This window comes from Schistocerca gregaria, chromosome 10 (assembly GCF_023897955.1).
Source record: "Schistocerca gregaria isolate iqSchGreg1 chromosome 10, iqSchGreg1.2, whole genome shotgun sequence".
NCBI lineage: Eukaryota > Metazoa > Arthropoda > Insecta > Orthoptera > Acrididae > Schistocerca > Schistocerca gregaria.
The window spans coordinates 187,023,210-187,047,690 of NC_064929.1; the positions used below are offsets into that span (position 1 = coordinate 187,023,210).

Genomic DNA, 24,481 nt, shown 5'->3' on the forward strand with positions numbered 1-24,481 from the left:
TCTTGTTTACGTAATGGCACTTTGCTTTTGGAGACTAATTGTGATCCTTAGGCACAACACCTGCAGCTATCATGTTCATATCAAGGCCCGTCAAATGCTGAATTCTTCATGTGTTGTTATTTACAATAGATTGCTCGGTGGTCTGACCGAGGGAGAAATCCAAATCCAAACTTACCTCTCTAATCAGGACATCTTTGCAGTTCATTGGGTAATGAAAAAAGTTGATGTAACCGTAGTGCCTATATGAATTCTTTTTCCAACATGTGATAGAGTTGTGCTTCCAGCAAAGATCGAAGCAGGCTCTGAAGTCATGTTCCAACCAAAAATTCTAAACCCGATGCATTGCTGTCAGTGTCAACGTTACAACCACAGTCGCATGTCCAGCCGAAACACCTTGCCTGTCTCCTCCTCTGTACGCAGACTTGTGACCTCAAATTCAGCACTGCAGTTATAAAATTGCCAAGTAAGACACTAGCTGTGCAACAAGCCACTAGATCTTCACCTTTGGCAGCAAAATCACCTTCTATGTGTAGCATGACAAAAGGAATACTCCTGTGAAGAATTGCCATGTGCCAATTGCAAAGGCCGTATGAAATCAAACAAAGGCAAACAAACGTGTCCTCCCCTGACTCGGAGATCCTCTTGAACGGTGTCGCAGTGTGATACCCTCATCCGACTGACCTCCATATAGCTGGTGCGCACTGCCTACTGTTTTTCTGCCCTGGAATCGTTTTTCTGCCCTGGAATCCATAGGCCGACCCATTGAGAGTCCAATGAACTGGATCTTCAAGCCTCTGTGTCCTCTAGCACTGAGCCTTCGAAGACCGGCACTTGGTAGCTGCCGAAGTAACAATCCTTCATCAGTTCCCTAGTCCCCTTTCCCCGTTATGACTCTTGTACAGTGGAACATTTGTGGCATTAGATCTAACGAGGAGGAATTATGGCTGCTCTTGAAATCATTGTGTCCAATTGTTCTCTGCTTTCAAGAAACAAAATTGTCCTCATGGCCACCTTGACCTCTTGCATTTCTTTCTAGTCACCTTTGCCCCCCACCCACCCCCCCCACCCCACACCCCCCTTCTGAAAACGGCATTCCATCTCATCGGGAGTCACACTGCTTATCCTGGGTGACACAGTAAAACCATCTCGCTGAACATACGGCTGCAAGCTGTTGCAGTCCACATTTTCTTTCCTCACTTCACCTTTTCTCTTTGTACAGTCTACACTTGCCTCTCTCTCTCGCTATCACCAGGGAAGACTTCATCCAGCTTATTGGTCAATTCCCTCGCCCCTTTTTGCTTCTCAGTCATTTTAATACACACCATCCCCTTTTGGTCTCTACCAGAACCTGTCAGGGGGCCAAATTCATATTCTTCAGAAAAAAGAAACTTGTTTCACAAAGCACATAGCATCCAGCGCATGTTGGTGTATCGATTATTCATAGGATATAAATAAAATAGAAACAAACATTCCACATGGGAAAAATATATTAAAAACAAAGATTCCATGGCTTACCAAATGGGAAAGCGCTGGTATATACACACAATAAAAAAACGCAAACACACACACAAAATTTCAAGCTTCCGCAACCGATGGTTGCTTTGTCAGGAAAGGGGGAAGGAGAGGGAAATATGAAAGGATGTGGGTTTTAAGGGAGAAGGTAAGGAGTCATTCCAATCCCGGCAGCGGAAAGACATACGTTAGAGGGGAAAAAGGACAGGTGTATACACACACACACACACACACACACACACACACACACACACACAGATTCCAAGACTTACCAAGCGGGAAAGCGCCGGCAGACAGGCACATGAACAAAACACACACACAGAATTACTAGCTTTCGCAACCGATGGTTGCTTCTTCAGGAAGGAGAGGGAAAGACGAAAGGATGTGGGTTTTAAGGGAGAGGGTAAGGAGTCATTCCAATCCCGGGAGCGGAAAGACTTCCCTTAGGGGAAAAAAAGGACAGGTGTACACTCGCGCGCACACACACACATATCCATCTGCACATACACAGACACAAGCAGAGGATGGATGTGTGTGTGTGTGTGCGCGAGTGTACACCTGTCCTTTTTTTCCCCTAAGGGAAGTCTTTCCGCTCACGGGATTGGAATGACTCCTTACCCTCTCCCTTAAAACCCACATCCTTTCATTTTTCCCTCTCCTTCCCTCTTTCCTGACGAAGCAACTGCCAGTTGCGAAAGCTCGTAATTCTGTGTGTGTGTTTTGTTCATGTGCCTGTCTGCCGGCGCTTTCCCGCTTGGTAAGTATATATATATTAGCAGACATATTTGAAGGCAAAGAGTTTGGGCAGAGATGTCAGTCGAGGCGGAAGTGCAGAGGCAAAGTTGTTGTTGAATGACAGGTGAGGTATGAGTGGCGGCAACTTGAAATTAGTGGAGATTGAGGCATGGTGGATAACAGGAAGAGAGGATATATTGAAGGGCAAGTTCCCATCTCCGGAGTTCGGATAGGTTGGTGTTAGTGGGAAGTATCCAGATAACCCGGCCCATGTAACACTGTGCCAAGATGTGCTGGCCATGCACCAAGGCATGTTTAGCCACAGGGTGATCCTCATTACCATCAAACACTGTCTGCCTGTGTCCATTCATGCGAATGGGCAGTTTGTTGCTGTTATACGACTTTCTCAAATCCTGCCCCGAAGTGAGATCCATCCTTCATGAAATCCTCCCCACTCCACCAAGAGTGTCTTTCCGCCATCCACCTAAGCTTCGTAACCTCTTGGTTCATCCCTATGAAATCCCCAAACCACCTTCCCTACCCTCTGACTCCCACCCTTGTAACTGCCCCCGGTGTGAAACCTGTCCCATGCACCCTCCCACCACCACCTACTCCAGTCCTGCAACCCGGAAGGTGTACACGATCAAAGGCAGAGCCACGTGTGAAAGCACCCACGTGATTTACCAACTGACCTGTCTACACTGTGACGCTTTCTATGTGGGAATGACCAGCAATAAACTGTCCATTCGCATGAATGGACACAGGCAGACAGTGTTTGTTGGTAATGAAGATCACCCTGTGGCTAAACATGCCTTGGTGCACGGCCAGCACATCTTGGCACAGTGTTAAACCGGCCGGGTTATCTGGATACTTCCCACTAACACCAAACTATCCAAACTCCGGAGATGGGATCTTGCCCTTCAATATATCCTCTCTTCCTGTTATCCACCAGGCCTCAATCTCCACTAATTTCAAGTTGCCACCACTCATACCTCACCTGTCATTGAACAACATCTTTGCCTCTGCCTTTCCGCCTCGACTGACATCTCTGCCCAAACTCTTTGCCTTTAAATATGTCTGCTAGTGTGTGTGTGTGTGTGTGTGTGTGTGTGTGTGTGTGTGTGTGTGTGTGTGTGTGTGTGTGTGTGTGTGTGTGTGTGTGTTTTTCCGATCCCGGGATTGGAATGACTCCTTACCCTCTCCCTTAAAACCCACATCCTTTTGTCTTTCCCTCTCCTTCCCTCTTTCCTGACAAAGCAACCATTGGTTGCGAAAGCTTGAAATTTTGTGTGGGTTTTTGCGTTTTTTTTATTGTGTCTGTCTAGCAATCTTAGTTGTATTGGGGAGGTTTAGTGGTTTTGCTTTTTCCTCTTTGTTAATTGCTCTTAGATCAAATGAAAACGAAACGGATTTTTTTGGCCAGGAGCTATCAAGTGAATTAAAATACATTCACATAATTATGGAACACTAAAATATGTTATTAGTTTATTATTTTATTTTATTTCTGCCTTGCCAAACAACGAAGTTATTTTTGTCTGCTTGCTAAAGAAATTTGGCTTTTATTAATCTTTTCCACTGAGGCAATCAATTTATTTCAAACAGTGTTTAATTCTACACTATTGGCTAGTTTCAAGTGTTCACTACATTTCAAGTGCTAGTTCTCATCTTCTAGCATGTATGGCATTATGCTATAATAAAGAACCAAACATGAAAAAATACAGTACTGGTACTCCAAGAAAATTTGTCTGAATCTGGACATACGCGAATGTGCACATTAATCCGAATTATGCATTTTAATATGGTTCATGAAACTCTGATGCTCTTGGAGTATCCTCTCATGTATTTTTTTCTTTTATGACATAATGAAAGATCTTTTAATGTTTTACACGTACGAACATAAGGGTTTCCTGCGTCGTCATAACTGTGCAAGTGCGGTGACGCCTGATATCTGGCAACTGCTGAAACGAACCTATTTCTAACAGGTTGCGCGAAAATATTGCAAATGGTTGTTTGAAAAGCATTAGTTTCAAAGTAAATTTCCTTTAACACAAGATGAACTATGTGTGAGAATGTACGATGAATTTCTTAAGTCACATAGCGTTTGTATGTAATTTAAAAATTAAGTATTTGAGGACAACCTTTTTGAAAAATTTAGAGTCCAGAAGATCAGACATAAATGTTGTTTTTACTGGCACATTTGTGTGATGTATCTTAAAGTGTAATGTGCCCGTAAAAGATTAACATTATATGTGAAAGCTTAGCTTCTTTTGCAGCTTATTAATCTTTGAGACCAATATTATATGTGAAAGCTTTGTTTTTCTTATAGCAAAACTGTGTGTATTAATTTAAACGATTTACTTTCCCTATTTGTGTGTACACGCTACTTAACAGTGATATTGCTATTGGCTGACTACATCACGAAAATTTGCAGTGTACATGTTGCTGCACATCAAAGATCTTTCCAAAACATGTTTTATTATTTTTATTGAGTTTAGTTTTTTTAAGGGCTGAGAAATTTCACACTGGTGTATAAAACCATAACCATACAAAGGATTGATAAGTTTTACAGTTCCAAGGAAAAGTATACAGTCACTTAACACGGAAAAAGTATATTTTCATCCGGGAGAAAGGGTATTTTTAACCGGGAAAAATCCAGGAATTTTTTTTTTTTTCTTGTCAATGTACACACCTGCAGGCAAACTGTCCGTTGCACGTACTTGCTTCTAAGGCAGATGTGTCATCCACTTTAGTGCATACACTCAGTCTTGTTCGCAATCTGCAGAGAAAATTTCATGGAGAATATGATGACCAGAGAATGAGGTAGCTATTCTTGTCCAGTAGTGGGATAGTGTTGCCATTAAACTCCTGAACAGCCCTAATTCAGTAGGAAATAACATATTTTTTCAAAGAGGATGTTCACTTAAGTTTCCTTGATTTTTTAAACAATATATTGCATAATGCTTCATTGTCCATGTGCTGTCCCTCCCCGCACCTCCACTCTTTAAACATAGAACACTGTACTGTTGATCTTGTGTTTTGTTATCGTCACTCTGAGAGACTCTGCTTAGTATCACCAGAGTCTGGAAGTTTTTATATTGGCTATTGACAAGGTCTCAGTTGACTAATCCAGAGAGATGGGAATTAGTCTTGATAAAAGCAACATATTCGTAAGAAAAATGGGCACTCCTGTCCATTTGGTGCCACATAACTGACACAAATGCGTTTCTGCAGGATTCTGTCAGTTCGTGAAGGTACATGCTCTGTGTCAATCGATTGTGTAGATTTTACAAGGTAAGTTTGTTTTCCACAGGTTGTGCGTAACATGCCGGCCATGGTGCAGTCCAAGCAGCCGACAATCGCCATCATCACCGCACAGTACTGTGAGAAGTTGGCAGTGGACTCCATGCTAGATAACCGGGAAACCTTTGTACGGTACACAACAGTCGGTACGTGAGTAACATGTTGTACATTGATGAAAATATTTATGAAATAATAATTTTAATTGTGTAATATATATGTCACCAGGAGAAACAAAACTGGCATTCTGTGCATTGGAGTGTGGAATGTCAGATCCCTTAATTGGGCAGGTAGGTTATAACATTTGAAAAGGGATATGGGTAGGTTAAAGTCAGATACAGTGAAAATTTGTGAAGTTGGGTGGCAGGAGGAACAAGACTTCTGAGCAGGTGAATACAGGGCTATAAATACAAAATCAAATAACGGTAATGCAGGAGTTGGTTTAATAATGAATAAAAAAATAGGAGCCAACTAGCTCCACAGATTATAAAGAGATTGAAGAAATATATGATTGGATAAAAGAAATTATTTAGATACTTTAGGGAGACGAAAATTTAGTAGTCGTGGGGGACTGGCATGTGACTGTAGGAAAAGAAAGAGAAGGAAAAGTAAGGAATGAAAGGAGAAGCCACCTGGTAGAATTTTGCACAGAGCATAACACTTTGTTTAAGAATCATGAAAGAAGGTTGTATACATTGAAGAGACGTGGAGGTTTCAGAGATTTAAGAACCAGATTTTAAATTGTAAGACATTTCCAGGGGCAAATGTGGACTCGGGCCACAATTTATTGGTTATGAACTGTATATTGAAACTGAAAAAACTGCAAAAAGGTAGGAACTTAGGGACCTGGGACCTGGATAAACTGAAAGAACCAGAGGTTGTAGAGAGTTTCAGAGAGAGTATTAGGGAGGTAGTGACAAGAACAGGGGGAAGAAATACAGTAGAGGAAGAATGGGTAGCTTTAAAGAATGAAATAGTGAAGGCAGCATAGCATCATGCAGGTAAAAAGAAGAGGGCTAGCAGAAATCCTTAGGTAACTGGAGAGAGAGAGAATTTAATTGACGAAAGGAGAAAATATAAAAATGCAAAAAATGAACCAGACGAAAAAGGATACAAACGTCTCGACAATGAGAATGACAGGAGTTGCAAAATGGCTTAGCAGGGATGGCTAGAGGTCAAATGTAAGGATGTAAAAGCATGTATCACTAGGGGTAAGATAGATATTGCCTGCAGGAAAATTAAAGGGGCCTTTAGGTAAAAGAGAACCACATGTTTGGATATCAAGAGCTCAGATGGAAAACCTGCCCTAAGCAAAGAAGGGAAAGCAGAAAGGTGGAAGGAATTTTAAGAGGTTCTATACAAGAGTGATGTACTTGAGGGCAATGTTATAGAAATGGAGGAGGAAGTAGATGAAGAAGAAATGGGAGATATGCAACAGTGTGAAGAATTTGTGAGCACTGAAAGACCTAAGTCAAAATAAGGCCCTCGGAGAAGACAACATTCCATTAGAACTATTGATAGCCTTGTGAGATCCAGTCATCTGGTGACAAAGATGTATGAGACAGGCAAAATACCGTCAGACTTCAAGAAGAAAATAATAATTCCAGTCTCAAAGAAAGCAGGTGTTGACAGGTGTGAAAATTACCAAACTTTCAGTTTAGTAATTCAGTTGCAAAATACCAACACACATTATTTACAGACAAATGGAAAAACTGGTAGAAGCTGACCTTGGGGAAGACCACTTTGGATTCCGTGGAAATGTTAGAACAAGCGAGGCAATACTGACCCTAAGACTTATCTTAGAAGATAGATTAAGGAAAGACAAACGTACGTTTCTAGCCTTTGTAGACTTAGAGAAAGCTTTTGACAATGTTAACTGGAATACTTTCAAATTCTGGAGGTGGCTTGGGTAAAATACAAGGAGCGAAAGACTATTTACAATTCATACAGAAACCAGATGGCAGTTATGAGTCGAGGGACATGAAAGGGAAGCAGTGGTTGGAAAGGGAGTGAGACAGTGTTGCAGCCTCTCCCCAATGTTATTCAATCTGTATATTGAGCAAGTATTAAAGGAAACAAAAGAAAAAATTGGAGTAGGTATTAAAATTCATGAGAAGAAATAGAAAATTTGAGGTTTGCCAATGACTTTGTAATTCTGTCAGAGACAGCAAAAGACGTGAAAGAGCACCTGAATGGAATGGACAGTGTCTTGAAAGGGTGATGTAAGATGAACATCAACAATAGCAAAATGAGAATAATGGAAAGTAGTCGAATTAAATCAGTTGATGCTGAGGGAATTAGATTAGGAAATGAGACACTTAAAGTAGTAAATAAGTTTCGTTGTTCAGGGAGCAAAAGAACTAATGATGGGTAGAGTAGAGGATATAAAATGTACACTGGCAACATGCAAGGAAAGTGTTTCTGGTGAAGAGAAATTTGTTAACATTGATAATAAAGTATCACAATCAACAGTTTAGACAAGAGAAGAATATAAGTTTTCGAAATGTGTTGCTACAGAAGAATGCTAAAGATTCGATGGGTAGATCATGTAACTAATGAGGAGGCACTGAATAGAGTTGGGGAGAAGAGGAAATTGTGGCACAACTTGACAAGAAGAAGGAATTAGTTGGTAGGACATGTTCTAAGGCATCAAGGGATCACCAATTTTGTACTGGAGGGAAGCATAGATGGTAAAAATCATAGAGGAAGACGAAGAGATGAATACGCTGAGCATATTCTGAAGGATGTATGTTGCAGTAGTCATTCGTAGATGAAGAGGCTTGCACAGGATAGAGTAGAATGGAGAGCTGCATCAAACCAGTCTCTGGACTGAAGAACACAACAACAACAACAACAACAACAACAACAGATGGGTTTCATATTGTTCTTCCCAATTGTTTCATTAATGACAGTGTACCCCCATGTCTGAAAGAACAAGTGTTATTGACAATCTACAGCTGCACGAAATAATTTGAAATTTATTCACTGACTGCAATTTTTTTTATGTGCACAGACAGCAGGATTGGCTGAGGCAGTCTCTCACAGTAAATGGGAAACCCTTGGTAGAACCACACTCTGGCTCTAATTTTCGCAAGTCATTGAGGGGTAGTACAGCTATAGCTAATACAGTCGACATCAATGAATGCACAATCGGCAAATAAATTTCAAATTGTTCCATTAGCGACTACCGTAAATAAAAAAATCTTAAATGAAATTTAAAAATGGTAACAGAGTATGGCTTTGGCTCAAAAGCATCTGATGGTCCTAGAGCAGTGCTGAAAGTAGTTAGTCACATCATTAGCTCTGGGGATCAGCAGTTCATGCATTATAAGCTAAAAGGGAAACATGGAAAATAAAAAGCCAAAGCCAAGGATAATTCTCACACACAGTTCTCGTTTTGTAAACAACTCAAGAAACACAACAGTAATAGCACTTCATAGAGCGGTAAAAAACAAATTGCTTAATAATAAAGAATTCAAAAAGAGGGTAAATAAAGTAACTAGGTGTGTATGTAAATGTGAGAGAGAATTCGATCTCTAATGTTGTTCTGTAGTCCTTTGTTACTGATGTTGTTGCGAGCATAATCCAGGATGCTACCTGTCTCAAATACCTGCTACACGTACACTGTGTTCAAAAGCATCCGAACACCTGGCTGAAAATGACTTAAAAGTTCATGGTGCCCTCCATTGGTAATGCTGGAATTCAGTATGGTGTTGGCCCACCCTTAGGCTTGATAAGAGCTTCCACACTCGCAGGCATACGTTCAATCAGCTGCTGAAAGGTTTCTTGGGGAATGGCAGCCCATTCATCATGGAGTGCTACACTGAGGGGACGTATCGATGTCGGTCTTTGGGACCTGGCATGAAGTCAGTGTTCCAAAACATCCCAAAGGTGTTCCATAGGATTCGCATCAGTACTCTGTTCAGGTTAGTCAGCACAGGGATGTTATTGTTTTGTAACCATTCCCTCTCAGGCTGTACATTATGAACAGGTGCTCAATCATGTTGAAATATTCAACTGCCATCCCTGAATTGCGCTTCAATTGTGGGAAGTAAGGCAGTGCCTAAAACATCAACGTAGGCCTGCGCTGTGATAGTGCCATGCAAAACATCAAGGGGTGCAAGTCCCCTCCATGAAAAGCACGACCACACCATAACACCACTGCCTCCGAATTTTACTGTTCGCACTACACATGCTGGCAGGTGACGTTCACCAGGCATTCGCCATACCCACACCCTTCCATCAGATCACCACATTGTGTATTGTGACTCATTGTCACTCATTGTGACTCATCACTCCACACAACTTTTTTTCACGGTTCAATTGTCCAATGTTTATGCTCTTTACACCAAGCGAGGCATCATTTGGCATTTATCTGCGGGATGTGTGGCTTATGAGCGGCCGCTCGACTGTGAAATCCAAGTTTTCTCACCTCCCACCTAACTGTCATAGTACTTACAGTGAATCCTGATGCAATTTGGAATTTGTGATGGTCTGGACAGATGTCTGCCTATTCCACATCAGTCAACAGACGAGGTCGGCCTGCACACTTTTGTGCTATACGTGTCCCTTTACGTTTACACTTCACTACCACATCAGAAACACAAGACATAGGGATGTTTAGGAGTGTGGAAGTCTCGTGTACACACGTATGACACAAGTGAACCCCATCACCTGACAATGTGGGAAGTCCATGAGGTCTTCAGAGCACCTCATTCTGCTCTCTCACAATGTTTAAAGGCTACTGAGATTGCTGATATGGAGTACCTGGCAGCAGGTGGCAACAGAGTGCACCTAATATGAAAAACATGTTTTTGGGGGTGTCCGGATACTTTTGATTACATAGTGTACTTATATCAGGTTCATGTTTGAAGCCACATGGTTTTCTTCAGAATTCTGTGGACAGTAGTTTAGATAGTTGTCGAGCATACTGTGTTCGTATAACCTTTTGTCAAACTACAGGATCAATTGTCGGATGTCTATATCTCTGAACAGTTTTCCTGCACTCCACAAATTAACTGACGGCAATAAAGGAGACAACCACCTTGTGATAATTTTCCCTTTGTCCATCTCACATGGAATCCGTTGTCATTTGTCGGCCGTGCATTGGCCATCTTGGCTGACCTGAAAACCCACGTCACTGCCGATGTGGTGTCTACATGACAGTGGCCCACATCCTGTTAGACAGCCAAAATTTGACTGCTTTGCGTCAATGTCTTAACCTTCCAGACACATTTCCACTGGTGTTAGCAGGTGGTGCTGGAGTAGCTGACTAGTTTTACATTTCGTCTGCAAATGTAGTTTCTATGCGTCCCTGTGAGGTGGGGCATTCGGATCTCATTGACTACCTGAGGGGTCAGAGATGCATACCTCGTCTGCTCTGGCCCACGGCTCGAGGTGGCTCTTGCCCGACGGTCTGGCCTGGCCCTTACCGTTCCCACATTTTTATTCTCCTTTTTCTTTTATGTCTGCCATTTTTAGTATTTCATGTTCTCTAAAGTTTTATAATCTTGTCTGTGCTACTTGTTTTCTTGCCGTGGCTGATGGAGATTTGGTGCTGGTGGGATGCATCTTCCACCATATACCGTGCTCTGGAGACCTTCAGCTGCATTCTCGGCAGAGTGGCTCACTCTCCTTACCCACTCTCACTCCCCTCCTACTTCTTGATTTTCTCTGTCTTGTTGAATCTTGTTTACAGTTGGGCTTCCCAGGATTTGCCTTTTGTATCCTCCTTATCAGGGTTATTCCTGGTTCTATACATACAGAATGAAGGAACTGATGACCTTGCAGTTCAGTCCCTTTAACTCCAACAACCAACTGTGATTGTATAAAATGGCCTGTGTGGTAGTATCTTCCACTTTGAGGTCAGAGGTGACTGTATTTTTGAATGCTCAGAAGAAATTTGTAGAAGTAGAATAGGACCAAAACAGTTTATATAATTTTTGGCACTCTTCTTCAGCATGCAGAGCTTTCTATGAATGCAAAAATTATGAAAAATAATCATTTCAGTTTGGTTGTGTAGATTTATTACAATTCTTGTGATGAAATCCTCTAAATGTTCTTACATTGAAAGGAAGTGTGTGAAGAGCAAGAAAGGAAAAAAAGTAATAACAATGTGCTCCGTTGGAATTTGGTTCTTACTGGGAACATCTTTAACAGTTACTGACAAAACAGTTAAAATAAAGTAATTTGATTAGGCATTAGTACATTTTTTAAAAAAGCAAAAGATAATGAGGACACTAGGTTATACACTACGCTATATCCATTGCAACACTTCTTTGTGAATTCATGTAGGCTGCTCATGTTGTTTCTTTTTACTGTTAACATTATTTTTCAGAATGCTGTTCCTGTATTGAAGGACCTGCTGTTAGTAATATCCCGTAAAATCCTGAATGTCGGAGAAATGTTCAGTAGTGAATGTATTTCTTAATAAGCAAAACACTAGGTCTCTTCTTGATCTGTATGAAACATGTTTTAAATGCAGGTACATTGGCGAAAGACCCTGTGACTGGCAAGTCGGTGAGCTTCAAGCGTTTTGGTAAGATGTCACTGACGCAACAACAGCAATTTTTGTTTGTGTGCTGTGGTGCTTGGCTGTGGTCGCTTTTTGTGTTGGTCCACAGGCACTTGGGACAGAAGAGAAAATAAAACACTGAGCTTTGCTGTGGTTTCTTTTTTTTTGTGTCATTTGGCATAGTAGTACACTATGAATAGTTTCTGTGGAGAGCACTGGTTGTTGTATTTGTTGCTATTTAAGAGAAAGTCTGACAGTCAGTGTTGTTAATATTCTAGTTGTAAATTAAATGTTTATGAAAAGCTTTATTGACAATTCACATTTGCCTGCTACCTTCATTTTATGAAGTAATTACAGTGGTCCACTATTTTGGAAAATTGACATCATACGTTTTGTAAGCAATTCGTTAAGTTTTGTGATGCACGAGGAGTTAGTGGTTCATATTTACTTCGTTGCAAAAATTTCCTCCTGTTTATACACTGAAGGCCGGGACAACATTATTGCACTTATGTTTATTAGGACACATGTGCCGAGGTTCGAGAGAGACTGACAATTGTCTTATTGGGTGATAGTCAAATCTAGAACTGGTTTTTTTGAGATACTCAAGGGCATGAAGCATGGTATAACTATTAGGGCCCGATTGCTGAACATGTTTGTAACCTCTGCTTCTCGTGTTCAAGTCATAATTTGGGTTTTAAATATCTCCAATGTTAACGGTGTACTCATTCTGCATTTAGATTTGAGTGGCACCCAGATTACCTGAAAAAACTGAACTCATTAAATATATATTATGTACACAGATTTTTTGTTTTTATTGGGTCTCATATGATTTGTTTTCTGTCTAAAGTACTTGTTCATAAATGAAACATAGAAAACAGTAAAGCTACAGAAAGGAAGTCTTATTCTTGCCTGGCGTCAGTAGACCTACACACAAGACTTTATGAAAAAAGCTGCAGTCAGTCAATGGACAAAAGTGATTAACATATTAAACACTTTTTTAATATCATTACCAGTTTCAGCAGTATGTTGACCATCTTCAGAATCTATTACTAACAAAGAGATAGAGGGGCTGGCCAGTACTTACCTCAGCTCAGTACAGCCGATAGAAACACAAAAAACAACCGAAAATTTAAGTTCCTAGCTTTCGGAATAAATGTTCCTTCATCAGGGAGGAGAGAGGGGAAAGAAAGGGAAGAAAGGAAAGTGGATTTAGTTACTCACAACCCAGGTTATGAAGCAACAGGGAAAGGAAAACAGGGAAGTCCCTGTTTTCCTTTCCCTGTTGCTTCATAACCTGGGTTGTGAGTAACTAAATCCACTTTCCTTTCTTCCCTTTCTTTCCCCTCTCTCCTCCCTGATGAAGGAACATTTATTCCGAAAGCTAGGAACTTAAATTTTCGGTTGTTTTTTGTGTTTCTATCGGCTGTACTGAGCTGAGGTAAGTACTGGCCAGCCCCTCTATCTCTTTGTTAGTAATTGTTTCACATCTTTATATGAGATTTTCCATTAATTAGTTACATCTTCAGAATCTGTGTGTCATAGGTAGACTGTGGTGAGTTAACTTACACTGCCTATGATGTGGAGGTACTAAAGTTGGTGAGTGTGTGGCTGAAACCATCAATGACAGGAATCTTATTATGCGATTGTGTGTAAAAGATGACATAGAAGTTGTACATTTCAGAGCCTAAAATTGCTTCCTGTAGCAAGAAAACAAAGGGCTTTGGGAAGTGAACCTATGCATAGGGTTTATTAGGGAAGTCATCCAGGATAAAGTGAGAACAGAAGAACAGGACTGGAAATTTTTCCTCTTTTGCCAGAGTAAGGAACCTAGGGATCAAACTGTGAGAGATGTGACATCATGTGTTTGTGCCTGTATACCGATAAGCTCCCATCAACTGCATAACGTACAAACTGTCATGGAGGGACAACAATGAGAGATGCATGTGTGTGGGATATTTAAAAATACCGCTATCAGTGGTTCTTCACAACATGGAGCCTACATGAATGTTAACTTCTTGTTTGTAGGCAATGAAATACAAGGCTTATTTTAAAAGTGAAGGAAGTCTTGACCACAAGAACCATGCAGTTGCACCACCACCCTCACTGGCATGATATAGACCTTCCTAATCATTGAAGCAAGTACAATGTTTTGTGCAATTTTGAAATGTTTGGGGCTTCTGAAAATTCCAAACTATTGACATTTATAGTCTGATAACTGAAGTTTATGGAAATTTGATGAAAGAGGCTTCAGTTTGAAAATGGTGCAGCGTATTTAATGGTCGACAAATGAATATTCATGATGAAAAATGATCAGGTTGACCTTCAGTTGTGGCTGAAAAATTCAAATTAAGGAATGAGGAAAAAGTGTCGCTGTCAATGACAGAGCTTGTGGTTTCCTAAAATTTCAGAATCATTTCATTATCAAATGCTTAGTGGTTATTTGAGCTGTAGAAAAGAGTGTGGCAGGTGGGTTCCTCAATTTTTGACAGGTAGGTGCAAAGAACAGCCACTGATAATGAGACATAACTTTTATGTGGAAGTCCAAAAACCAAGTGCCAATCGAAAGAATGGCGCCATTCACAATCCCCAGCAAAGCCAAAAAACAAGGAACAAATTCTGAGTACCAAACATCAGGTGACTATCAGAGCCTTCACCAACTACACCATGCCATTCCAAACAAACCGTGTGGATTGTTGTCCAGTGGCATTGTACTTCATCGTGATAACACTCGCTTGCATACTGCTGCTTTGACAAAAGGTTTGCTTCAGCAGTTTTGGGATGCTTTTGAACATTTGCTTTATCGCCTGATCCTGGCCCAAAGGGATTGCTGTTTTTTATTTATTTTTTCTCAAATTGAAGGATTTTTTGGGCGAAAGTACTATGTAAGTAACAACAAACTGCAAAGAGATGTTACTGTTTCAACAACTTGGTGGCAACTGATCATGCAGACAGCATAGGGAAGCCTTAGGAGCACTTTGACAAATGTTTGAATGTGAATTCCACTATGTAGTAAAATAGCTGAGATATCAAAGTACATGTTGTAAATTAATTTTTTTTTTTTCATTTTCTTGAATAAGAATGTCTGGAGAAACGGACAATCTTAACTTTTAGAGTGACCTTGTATATTGTGAAGCTTTTCCACGCGACTCCAGGAGCACACTGAAAAGTTAAATAAAACAAATATTATTAACCATCTACATCTACAGCTACATATACTCTGCAAGTCACAATATGGTGCATTGTGGAGGGTACCCTGTACCACTGCTAATCATTCCCTATCCTGTTCCACGAGCAAATAGTGTGGGGAAAAATGGCTGTGTTTATGCCTCTGTATTAGCCCTAATTCTCACATCTTATCTGAGTGATCCTTGTGCACAGTGCATCTTGGCAGTGGCAGCAGCAGCAGCAGAATCATTTGGCAGTCAGTTTTAAATGCTGGTTCTCTAAATTTTCTCAGTAGTGTTCTTCAGAAAAAATGTAACCTTCCCACCAGGGATACCAATTTGAGTTCCTGAAGAATCTCTGTAACGCTTACGTGTTGTTCGAACCATCCAGTAACAAATTAAGCAGTCCACCTCTGAATTACTCCGATGTCTTCCTTCAATCCGACCTGGTATGTATCCCAAACATTAAATCGGTATTCAAAAGTAGGTTGCACCAGTATCCAATATGCGGTCTTCTTTACAGATGAACAGCATTTTTCTTAAACTCTGCCAATAAACAGAAGTTGACCATTCATCTTTCCTACTGCAGTTCTCATATGTTTGTGCCATTTTATATCACTTTGCACCATCATACCCACATATTTAAAATGACGTGACTGTACTGAGCAGTACATTATCGATCCTGTATCCAATCATTACAGTTTTGTTTTCTCTACTAATCTGCATTAACGAAAATTGTCGTGCATTTAGAGTTAGCTGCCATTCGTCAATCCAACTAGAAATTTTGTCTAAGTCTGCTTTATCTTCCTACAATCACTCAAATGCAAGCTAGGTAAGGGGCTAAAGCCATAGAGTACTCTTTGTAAAATTGAATTGGGGTTACATCTGGTCCTGGTGATTTATTTGCTTTCAAGTCTTTCAGTTGTTTCTCTACATCAGGGGTGCTTATTACTAGTCATCCATACAGGAGACTGTCCAATGATCAAATGATGGTATGTTTGTACAATTCTCAAGCTTTCTCTCTTGAACGTAAAATTTAAAACTTCGACCTTTGTTTTACTGTCTTGAACTATTACACCAGGCTTGTCAGCAAGGGACTGTATTGGCTGCCTTAGACCCACTGAGATTTTACATATGACCAGAATTTTTTCGCGTGCTGTGCCAGATCTTTTACTCAGGTATGACGTTGGTTGTTATATGCTTCACGCATAGGTCTTTTCACAGATGCACTTTTGCTTGTCATTTGTGCTCTTGAACCAGGAGTGCAACAGCCTCTGCTTCCTCAGCATCTCCTAATTTAATTATTAAACCATGGTGAGTCTTTCCCATCCTTTATCCACTTACTAAGCACATAACTCTCTAGATAACAATTTACAATCTGCTTGAATTTTGCCCATTATCCCTCTACATCTGTCTTCTGGTAACTAAGTGTCTGAGATGCTAAAAACTGCTCATCTGATCTCCTTAGCAGAGACACTCTCCTAGCATTCTTGACCGAGTTGTTAACTTTCATAACCATGGTTGCTGTAATGACACCATGATCATCGCAAATCTTCAAGCTTTCCTGGCGGTTATGTTGTAAACAGTCTTCACAGGTGTACCTCCAGATCACGTTGTGCAAATTCCACATTATTTCCTCATAGCAACTGTCTGACATTTTCAGGTGATTCAACCTTGCTGGTGGGTAGGTATGATTGATGGTGTCCGCACATCGACACACTGTTTCTAGAACACACGCGTGAAATGTGTGTTGGCACAGAACTAGCACATGCGCAATGATTTGCAGATAGATGGTGCCATACTCAAACTGAAAATCGCAGGGTGGCTCTCCTGCAGCTATATGCTGCATTTACTAACAGTGCGACCAGACGTTACTCAACAAAGACTGTACTAGACCAATGTTATGACAGGTCTGTTACCGAAAAATATTGATTTTCGCCTTGTGATTTAATAGCGGCCAATGCAGTTGGTGTGCGCAGTTGATATCGTGCATCCCTGTTGATGAGATTATCGGCTGTACGCATATGTATTGCTTCCTTAATGGCGCAATCCCAGAATGATGATGCCGGGGATGAAACTTCCATCTTTTCATAAATCATGTAATGTCCTGTATTCAGACAGTGTTCCACAGTTGCCGACTTTACTGGTTGACGAATGTGTGTATGACACAGTGTTCTTGTACCGTTCGACATGTCTGGCCTATATATGCTGCCCCACATTGGCAAGGAATCTTGTACACACCACATTTCCTCAGGCCAAGATCATCCTTAACTGAACCCAACAAGTTTCTCAGTTTTGCAGATGGCTGAAAAACACACTTAATGCCATATCTTCCAAAGAATCTTCAGATTCTTGATGACATGGCACCAAAATATGGCAAAAAAGCCAAAGTGGTGGGTGTCTTCATATCTTCATTCTGCTCCATAGATTCAACTATCCTGGGCCTGAATGCGTCACATATCTGTCTCCCAGAATAACCGTTTTGTCGTAACACTGTCTTCAAATGTTGTATTTCACTCGATAGGCTTTCAGGATCAGATACCACATGTGCTCCATGAACTAACACATGTAATGCACTACCACATTGTGCAGGATAATGGCAGCTTGTGGCCTGCAGATATAGATCTGTATGCGTCGTTGGGTTGCAGTAGGTGCTGAGTCCCAAGGTTCTATCTGCTTCCCTTCGTACCAAAACACCAAGAAAAGATAAAGTACCATCTTTTTCCATTTTCATTCCGAAGTTTATATTTGGATGGAGTGAATTCAGAAGCTGAAGAAGAAACATAGGTAGAGTATCAAGCCCATGTGGCCACACCACAAATGCATCATCCACATACCGCAGAAAACAAGAGGGTTTGAGAGTGACTGACTGTAGTACTTTTTATTCAGTTGGCCACCACAGGAGACAGAGAGGGCTTCCAGTGGTGACACTGTCTGCTTGTTCAATATATTGGTCATGAAATAAGAAATATGTTGAAGTAAGCACGTGTTTAAATAATGCTACTATGTCCTCCTCAAACTTGTTGCTAATGAACTCCAAAGAGTCCTGCAAAGGCACCTTTGTAAATAAAGACACAACATCGAAACTTATGAAGAGATCCAACGATTGCAATCTAAGAGTTTTCAGGTGACCTATGAAATCTTTATCATTTTGTATATAATGACCTCTATAGACACTATGTTTGTCAGCCGCAATGAACATGTCCCCTCCTGTGGCCTCTAATCAGTCTTTCCAGCATTCATTCCACAGCTCACTAAATATCACAGAGCTTTCCACTTTGGGTTTCAACCAACTTTCAGTTTCAAGAACAATTTGAGCATGAGAGTTTTCTTGGAGGGCAGTAAATTTGGGAGCTTTGTTACGAATACTTGGACAGTTTACTGATAAAATTTTGACTGTCGAAGAGTCTTCACTCTGAATACAGTCTGACTTCCCTTAGTGTGTATTGACTGGCGAGTGTTCATCAGAATACCTCCGATGAACCTAGTCTAAAAAACCATGTGCGTTTCACAAGTACTTTGCTACCTTAGTAGCTGCTTTCTCTATCAAGGGGAGTCCTACAAATTCCCACACAATAACGCAGGTATAGAAATCTGCAGCCAATATTGTCTCACAGTCACATTCTACATCTTTATTCTTCATGTCTACACATTTATTTCTCAGCATAGGATGTGGTGACACACATTTCTTCCAATGAAAAACCAATTCGTTACTGTAGAATGTTTGACTTTGGTGACAGAAGTGCAACCTCACCCCACCTCTGCTTGCACTGCTTCATTGCTATCCAATGAAGCCCTCGGTGTTCTTTAAGTTTTGGAAACAGATGAAAATTTGATACGGCTAAATCAGGACTGTATGAAGGATGATTGATGACAGTGTTGTCTAGCTATGTCATGCTGAAGGAGATGGTGTTCCATGTGTGGACAAACTCTTCTGCAGTCAGAAACTCAAATTACAGCATGCTGTTTCTCACCCACCAACAGTTACATTAAACACTATCATATTACATAGTACAATTTGGAGCCTTCCGACGGTAGAGGCCTACAAATATGTAGATGTGAATAACAAAGATGTAGAATGTTTATAATATTTGTTTCATTTAAAAAGCTAATATCCATGTGTAGGGTGCAAGGATGTGTATTGGATGAAAACGTAAGTAGGCCATCACTGCTTTGCTGCAGAACACTTCAGTTGCTTTGCAGTGAACAGTAGTCACAGTAGGCTTATATGTAAATACACTGAACTACAAGTGGTATTTTGCACTGCAGATAGCACTCAAATTACCAAATTAAAATGAGAAATCAATATTACATAGTTACATATTTCATGTTAAGTGATGCCTAAAAATGAAACTACATGTGTGAGTGTGTTGTTGATGTGGGGATAGTGTACAGGTGTGCTGTTATGTGATAGTCAACCTCCCTGTGACACTTTATGGGTCAATTGTGTGTGTTCTATGTACATATGCATGTGTTCCGTATACATATTTGTTGCCCAGACCCTCCTCTCTCTCTCTCTCTCTCTCTCTCTCTCTCTCTCTCTCTCTCTCTCTCTCTCTCTCTCTCTCTCCTCTCCCCCCCCCCCCTCCCCCTCCTTTCCCTCCTCCATCCCTGTACAACTAAGTCAACACACTAAAATAATCATGTTGATGGCTCATCCATGTAACTTATTTCCATTCTCTTCCCCTATTGTACACTCTCGCATGTGTGCTATATGTAAAATTTTCCCCGTATATGTACACTGTTTGGCCAAGAAATTCTGAGACTGTTTTTTATTCCTCACATGTTAGTGAGGTAACTGTAGTTGCAGCTTGAACTAATAACTGTAAACAGTAAATGTGCAAAGTTTCAAATAAGTCCAACAAATGGAGAAGGAAGTTACTCATTATAAGCAATGCACTATAATTGCATTCACACAGGATGAGATTTGGTGCTGCCTGTACAAACCTATCACAAAATGACAAAGTGGAGACCAAGTATCTGATGGTTCACCTGGACTGAAGGTGCAATAATGCTGTGAGCTTCGAACAAAGTGATGAGTCTTGCCTTCACTTTTGTCATTAGCACCATTTTCATTCCTGGCAAGCTGTCTGAGACCTATTCTGCACTTCTGTCATTTTGTGGTAGGTTTGTATTGATAACCAGAAGTCTTGTCAACCCTAAATTCAGTTACAGCAGGTTGCTCGTAAAGATGTCTTCTACAGCAGCCATTTTTTATGCTATTTGCTCTGCCATATCTCGGAGTTATTTGAAACTTGGCACATCTGTTGTTTACAGTTGCTAGTTCGAGGTGCCACTATAGTGACAGTGCTGACATCACTTACACACAAGAATATAATCTGCCTCAGAACATTTTGAACAGACTGTGTCTGTGGATTTACCTAAACCAAAGTGGTGGAAATGTAGTCAGATTTCAAACTATTAAAAAATCTTTTGTTCCTCTTTGGAAAGACAGGGATTATTTTGTGTTTGTTTTCACATACAATCTAGAATCCATTGGCTGCATAATGCATGGTTGGTGCCTTTATTTATTAATGTGAATTTTATGTCTGGGGAGAAAATAACAAAGCTCAGATTACACCTCATTGTCTTCTTTTGAAGATAGTACAATGCTCACTTCAGATTTGTTATTTTATGCCGTGTCAGTTTTCAGATTATTTTTACAAGAAAATTTTGTGTAAGTTTCATTTTATACTTATAACAGAAAAGAGAGCTATTGGGAGGAGGAGGAGATTACCTCCACACCAATTATTTTATGTGTTTGCTATATTGAGAGACAGATATTTGAATTGTACAAGCAGTTTACAATACATAAAAAAAGAACTAACATCCAATGAAAGAAAGATTCTTCATTTTGTCATCTGTCAATAGGGATATTTTCTGTTGATCACATAATTATGATTTCCACTCATGCAGTATTGTTGATGGAATAGAATTTATTTTGGTAGCTAACCCAGTCAGCTGACAGCTGATTCTGCTATTTATGTTGAAATGGGAGGCACTGTATAATCAAAGTAGTGTGCGGAGAGTACACATTCCAATCATAGTCGTGACCATATACATGCCGCTTCTTAAATATTGTTATCCAAAATAAGTAACTATTTAATTGAATTCTTTTTTATATCACAAATGTCTTGTATCCCATACCAGTTCTCTGCTGTTCCAAGTTGGTGCAGATTGCTGAAAGTTCTTGTATTTCAGGAGAATCAAATGTCTACACATTGGGCAACATTGGAGCACACCGTATCGTATGCACAAAGTTGCCAACTGTCGGCCACACACGGGAGGCCATTACTGCTGCAGGAAATACAACAACCAGGATGCTGGGTAAGTTTTTGAATGCCAGTGCTTGTGGCACAAATGAGATGCAGTGCTACTTAATGTAAATTAAAATGACGCATTAAATTTTCACACTATTTTGGTCTATACATCAGTCTGCTCTGCTGTATAAAACTGTAGGATATGTTTCAGGGAAAAAATCTGAAGTCCTATGAGATCAGTTGATGATCTATACCATTTGTAGTTAAATACCTCAGTAAATGTAAGCAACTTCCAAAAATTAAAAAAAAATTGTTACCCCACCTTCAAAACAGTAACACATGGTGTACCTTATGATTCAGTTCTGTACTATTTACTCTTCGTCGTATACACTGTATTTACCTGAATATGAGATGACCCCACCCCATTCGTACACCCTTTTTCTGAGTTCCTTGAGAAAATTTTATTTTTTGCACATTCTGATCAGTGAGAATTATAAACTGTTTTATTAATGAGTTAACATTATACAAAGATGATGTGACTTACCAAACAAAAGCGCTGCATGTCGATAGACACACAAACATACACACAAAATTCAAGCTTTCACAACCAACGGTTGATTCATCAGGAAAGAGGGAAGGAGAGGGAAAGATGAAAGGATGTGGGTTTTAAGGGAGAGGGTAAGGAGTCATTCCAATCCCAGGAGCAGAAAGACTTACCTTCGGGGGGAAAACGAATAGGTATAGGCGCGCGCGAACACACACACACACACACACACACACACACACACACACACACACACACACACACACACACACACACACACACACAAAAGCAGGACACCCTGAAGAACCAGCTACAAAGGAGTGCTCCATTTGTCACCCAACACCTCCCCGAATTGGGAAAACTGAACTACATCCTTTGTCGGGGCTTTCATTATGTATTGTCAAGCCCTGAAATTAGATAAATCCTCCCCAAAATTCTTCCCATGCCTGCCAAGTTGGTGTTCTGTCACTCACCGAACCTCCACAACATCCTTGTCCATTCCTGTGCCCCTACCAATCCCACCCCCTGTCATAGGGATCGTATCCCTGTAGAATACCCAGGTGCAAGACCTGCCCAATTCACCCACCGAGCACTTCCTATTCCAGTTCTGTCACAGGCATATCCTACCCCATTGCAGGCAGAGCCATCTGTGAAGCAGCCATGTTGTATACCAGCTCTGCTGCAATTACTAGTCAGCTTTTTATATTGCTATGACTATGAACCAGCTGTCAGATATGAATGGCCGCAGCCCACCTATGGCCAAGAGCAGAGCAGACCACCCTGTGGTTCCTCAGTAGTTGAGCGCCCTAACCGCTCGCCCCCCCCCCCCTCCCCAAGGGGGGGGAACAAAAACTGTGGTTCAACGTGCTGGAATTCAATAGCTGCTTCACAGCCTTGACGATCTGAATCCACCCCTCCACCATCAGCTTTTCTGAGCTATGAATATGGGAGTTATCCCTAAAACACATTCTCAGCTCTCAAAATCATCCCAACATCAACCTACTGTTCCCACACCTTCCACACCTTCCACACAAGAGCTTCCGCCCTCTTTGTCCTATCATCTCCTTCCAGTTTATATCCCCTCACCCTTATTGTGCTCTCTGCCAATGCACCCAATGGTCTTTTTCTCTCCTCCTTGTTCGACCCCTTCCTTTCTCCCCCACAGCCTCTTGACGCTGTGCATGGCAACCTTCTCTGCTACCTCTAGTCCGTTCACACACTGTCAGGTAGCACTGATTCCTCTTTGCCCGCCTATACTGTTATCCCTCTCTCTTCTCTGTCCAACTCCAGATTGGTGCTCCTATTTGACATGTTTCAGTTGTATTCTTATTGGAGCAGTCAGAGATATTGGATATGTTGTGTGAGGTTACTTGCATATGGGGGGAGTGTGTGTGTGTGTGTGTGTGTGTGTGTGTGTGTGTGTGTGTGTGTGTGTGTGTGTGTGTGTTGGTTTGTTTTCCTTTCCTTTTCTGAAGAAGGCTTTGGTAGAAACCGTAGTGTGTAACAGTCTTTTCATTGTGTGTCTGCAGCTCAATGTGTCATCTTTATGGTTTGTAGCTATCTGTTCTTTTCATAATAGTTGATATTTCAACCTGGATTTTCGACTGTTCGATATTTAAAACAAAAACTGTCATGTCTGTTTGTTTTTAATATGATGATACACAGTGGGTAGTTCTGGGTACTGTAATTGATAGCTCTGGGAAATATTGTAGTATTTAATTTTTGTGTTTCCAGGGACTTTCCAGAAAGTGGACCATGTGTTTTTGGTCGGTGTCGGAGGTGGAGTGCCTCACTACACGGACTACAGGAGGCATGTCAGGCTCGGCGATGTTGTTGTTTCGCATCCTGTTGATGGCAAGAGGTGAGAACTTATCCACAAATAATTTAATTTGATAAGAATACTTGTTTCTTACATTTTCTGTCTAATTTCAATCCATGGCAAAATTTTTAGTTAAGTTTCTGGTAATGTATATGAAATTTGTGTAAAACTGATATAACTTCCAAACGAATGATAGCTCTGGAGAATTCCCTATTGTCCTTTTTCACCCGTGAATGTGAATAAAATTCTTATGATGTTTTTAGACTATTGTGTGAACTGTGAGCAGACTTGTAATTTGACGCATAGCTATTTGCATTAAATATACACTATACACCTCTGTCCTTTATATTATCTTCCCTAATTTTGATGCTGATAACTTTTTGAAATGGACATATAATCTGATTATTCCTCATCCCACACATTTTTTAAAATGTAAAAACTGGACATGCTCTTTACAGGTCAGTTTATGTCTATTGTGAGAATGCTGCATTATCGGAGTCTGGTGGGGCAGAGTTTGAGATAAAGGAATATTGTCCAAACAACATGGGACTGCAGAAGATTGCTGCCCAGCTGCAGGCAGAGGTAATGAATCACTATCATGAGGATAATAGAAAAATTATCTGCTTAGCTGTTGGA

At 40.6% G+C, this 24,481-nt stretch overlaps 1 protein-coding gene across 10 annotated transcripts in view; it reads left to right on the forward strand.

Moving 5' to 3' along the window:
• The window catches only part of LOC126293735 (uncharacterized), a 113,838-nt gene that overhangs the window by 37,827 nt on the left and 51,530 nt on the right, over nucleotides 1-24,481 (forward strand). For 5 of the 10 annotated variants that reach the window (XM_049987069.1, XM_049987071.1, XM_049987072.1 and 2 more), the window contains 5 exons: nucleotides 5,558-5,693; nucleotides 12,029-12,082; nucleotides 21,424-21,549; nucleotides 23,761-23,887; nucleotides 24,304-24,427. In XM_049987069.1, the coding sequence (XP_049843026.1) occupies nucleotides 5,558-5,693; nucleotides 12,029-12,082; nucleotides 21,424-21,549; nucleotides 23,761-23,887; nucleotides 24,304-24,427 (567 nt within the window). The remainder of the gene's footprint in view (nucleotides 1-5,557; nucleotides 5,694-12,028; nucleotides 12,083-21,423; nucleotides 21,550-23,760; nucleotides 23,888-24,303; nucleotides 24,428-24,481) is intronic. The other 5 variants (XM_049987074.1, XM_049987075.1, XM_049987076.1 and 2 more) reach the window with 1 other exon arrangement.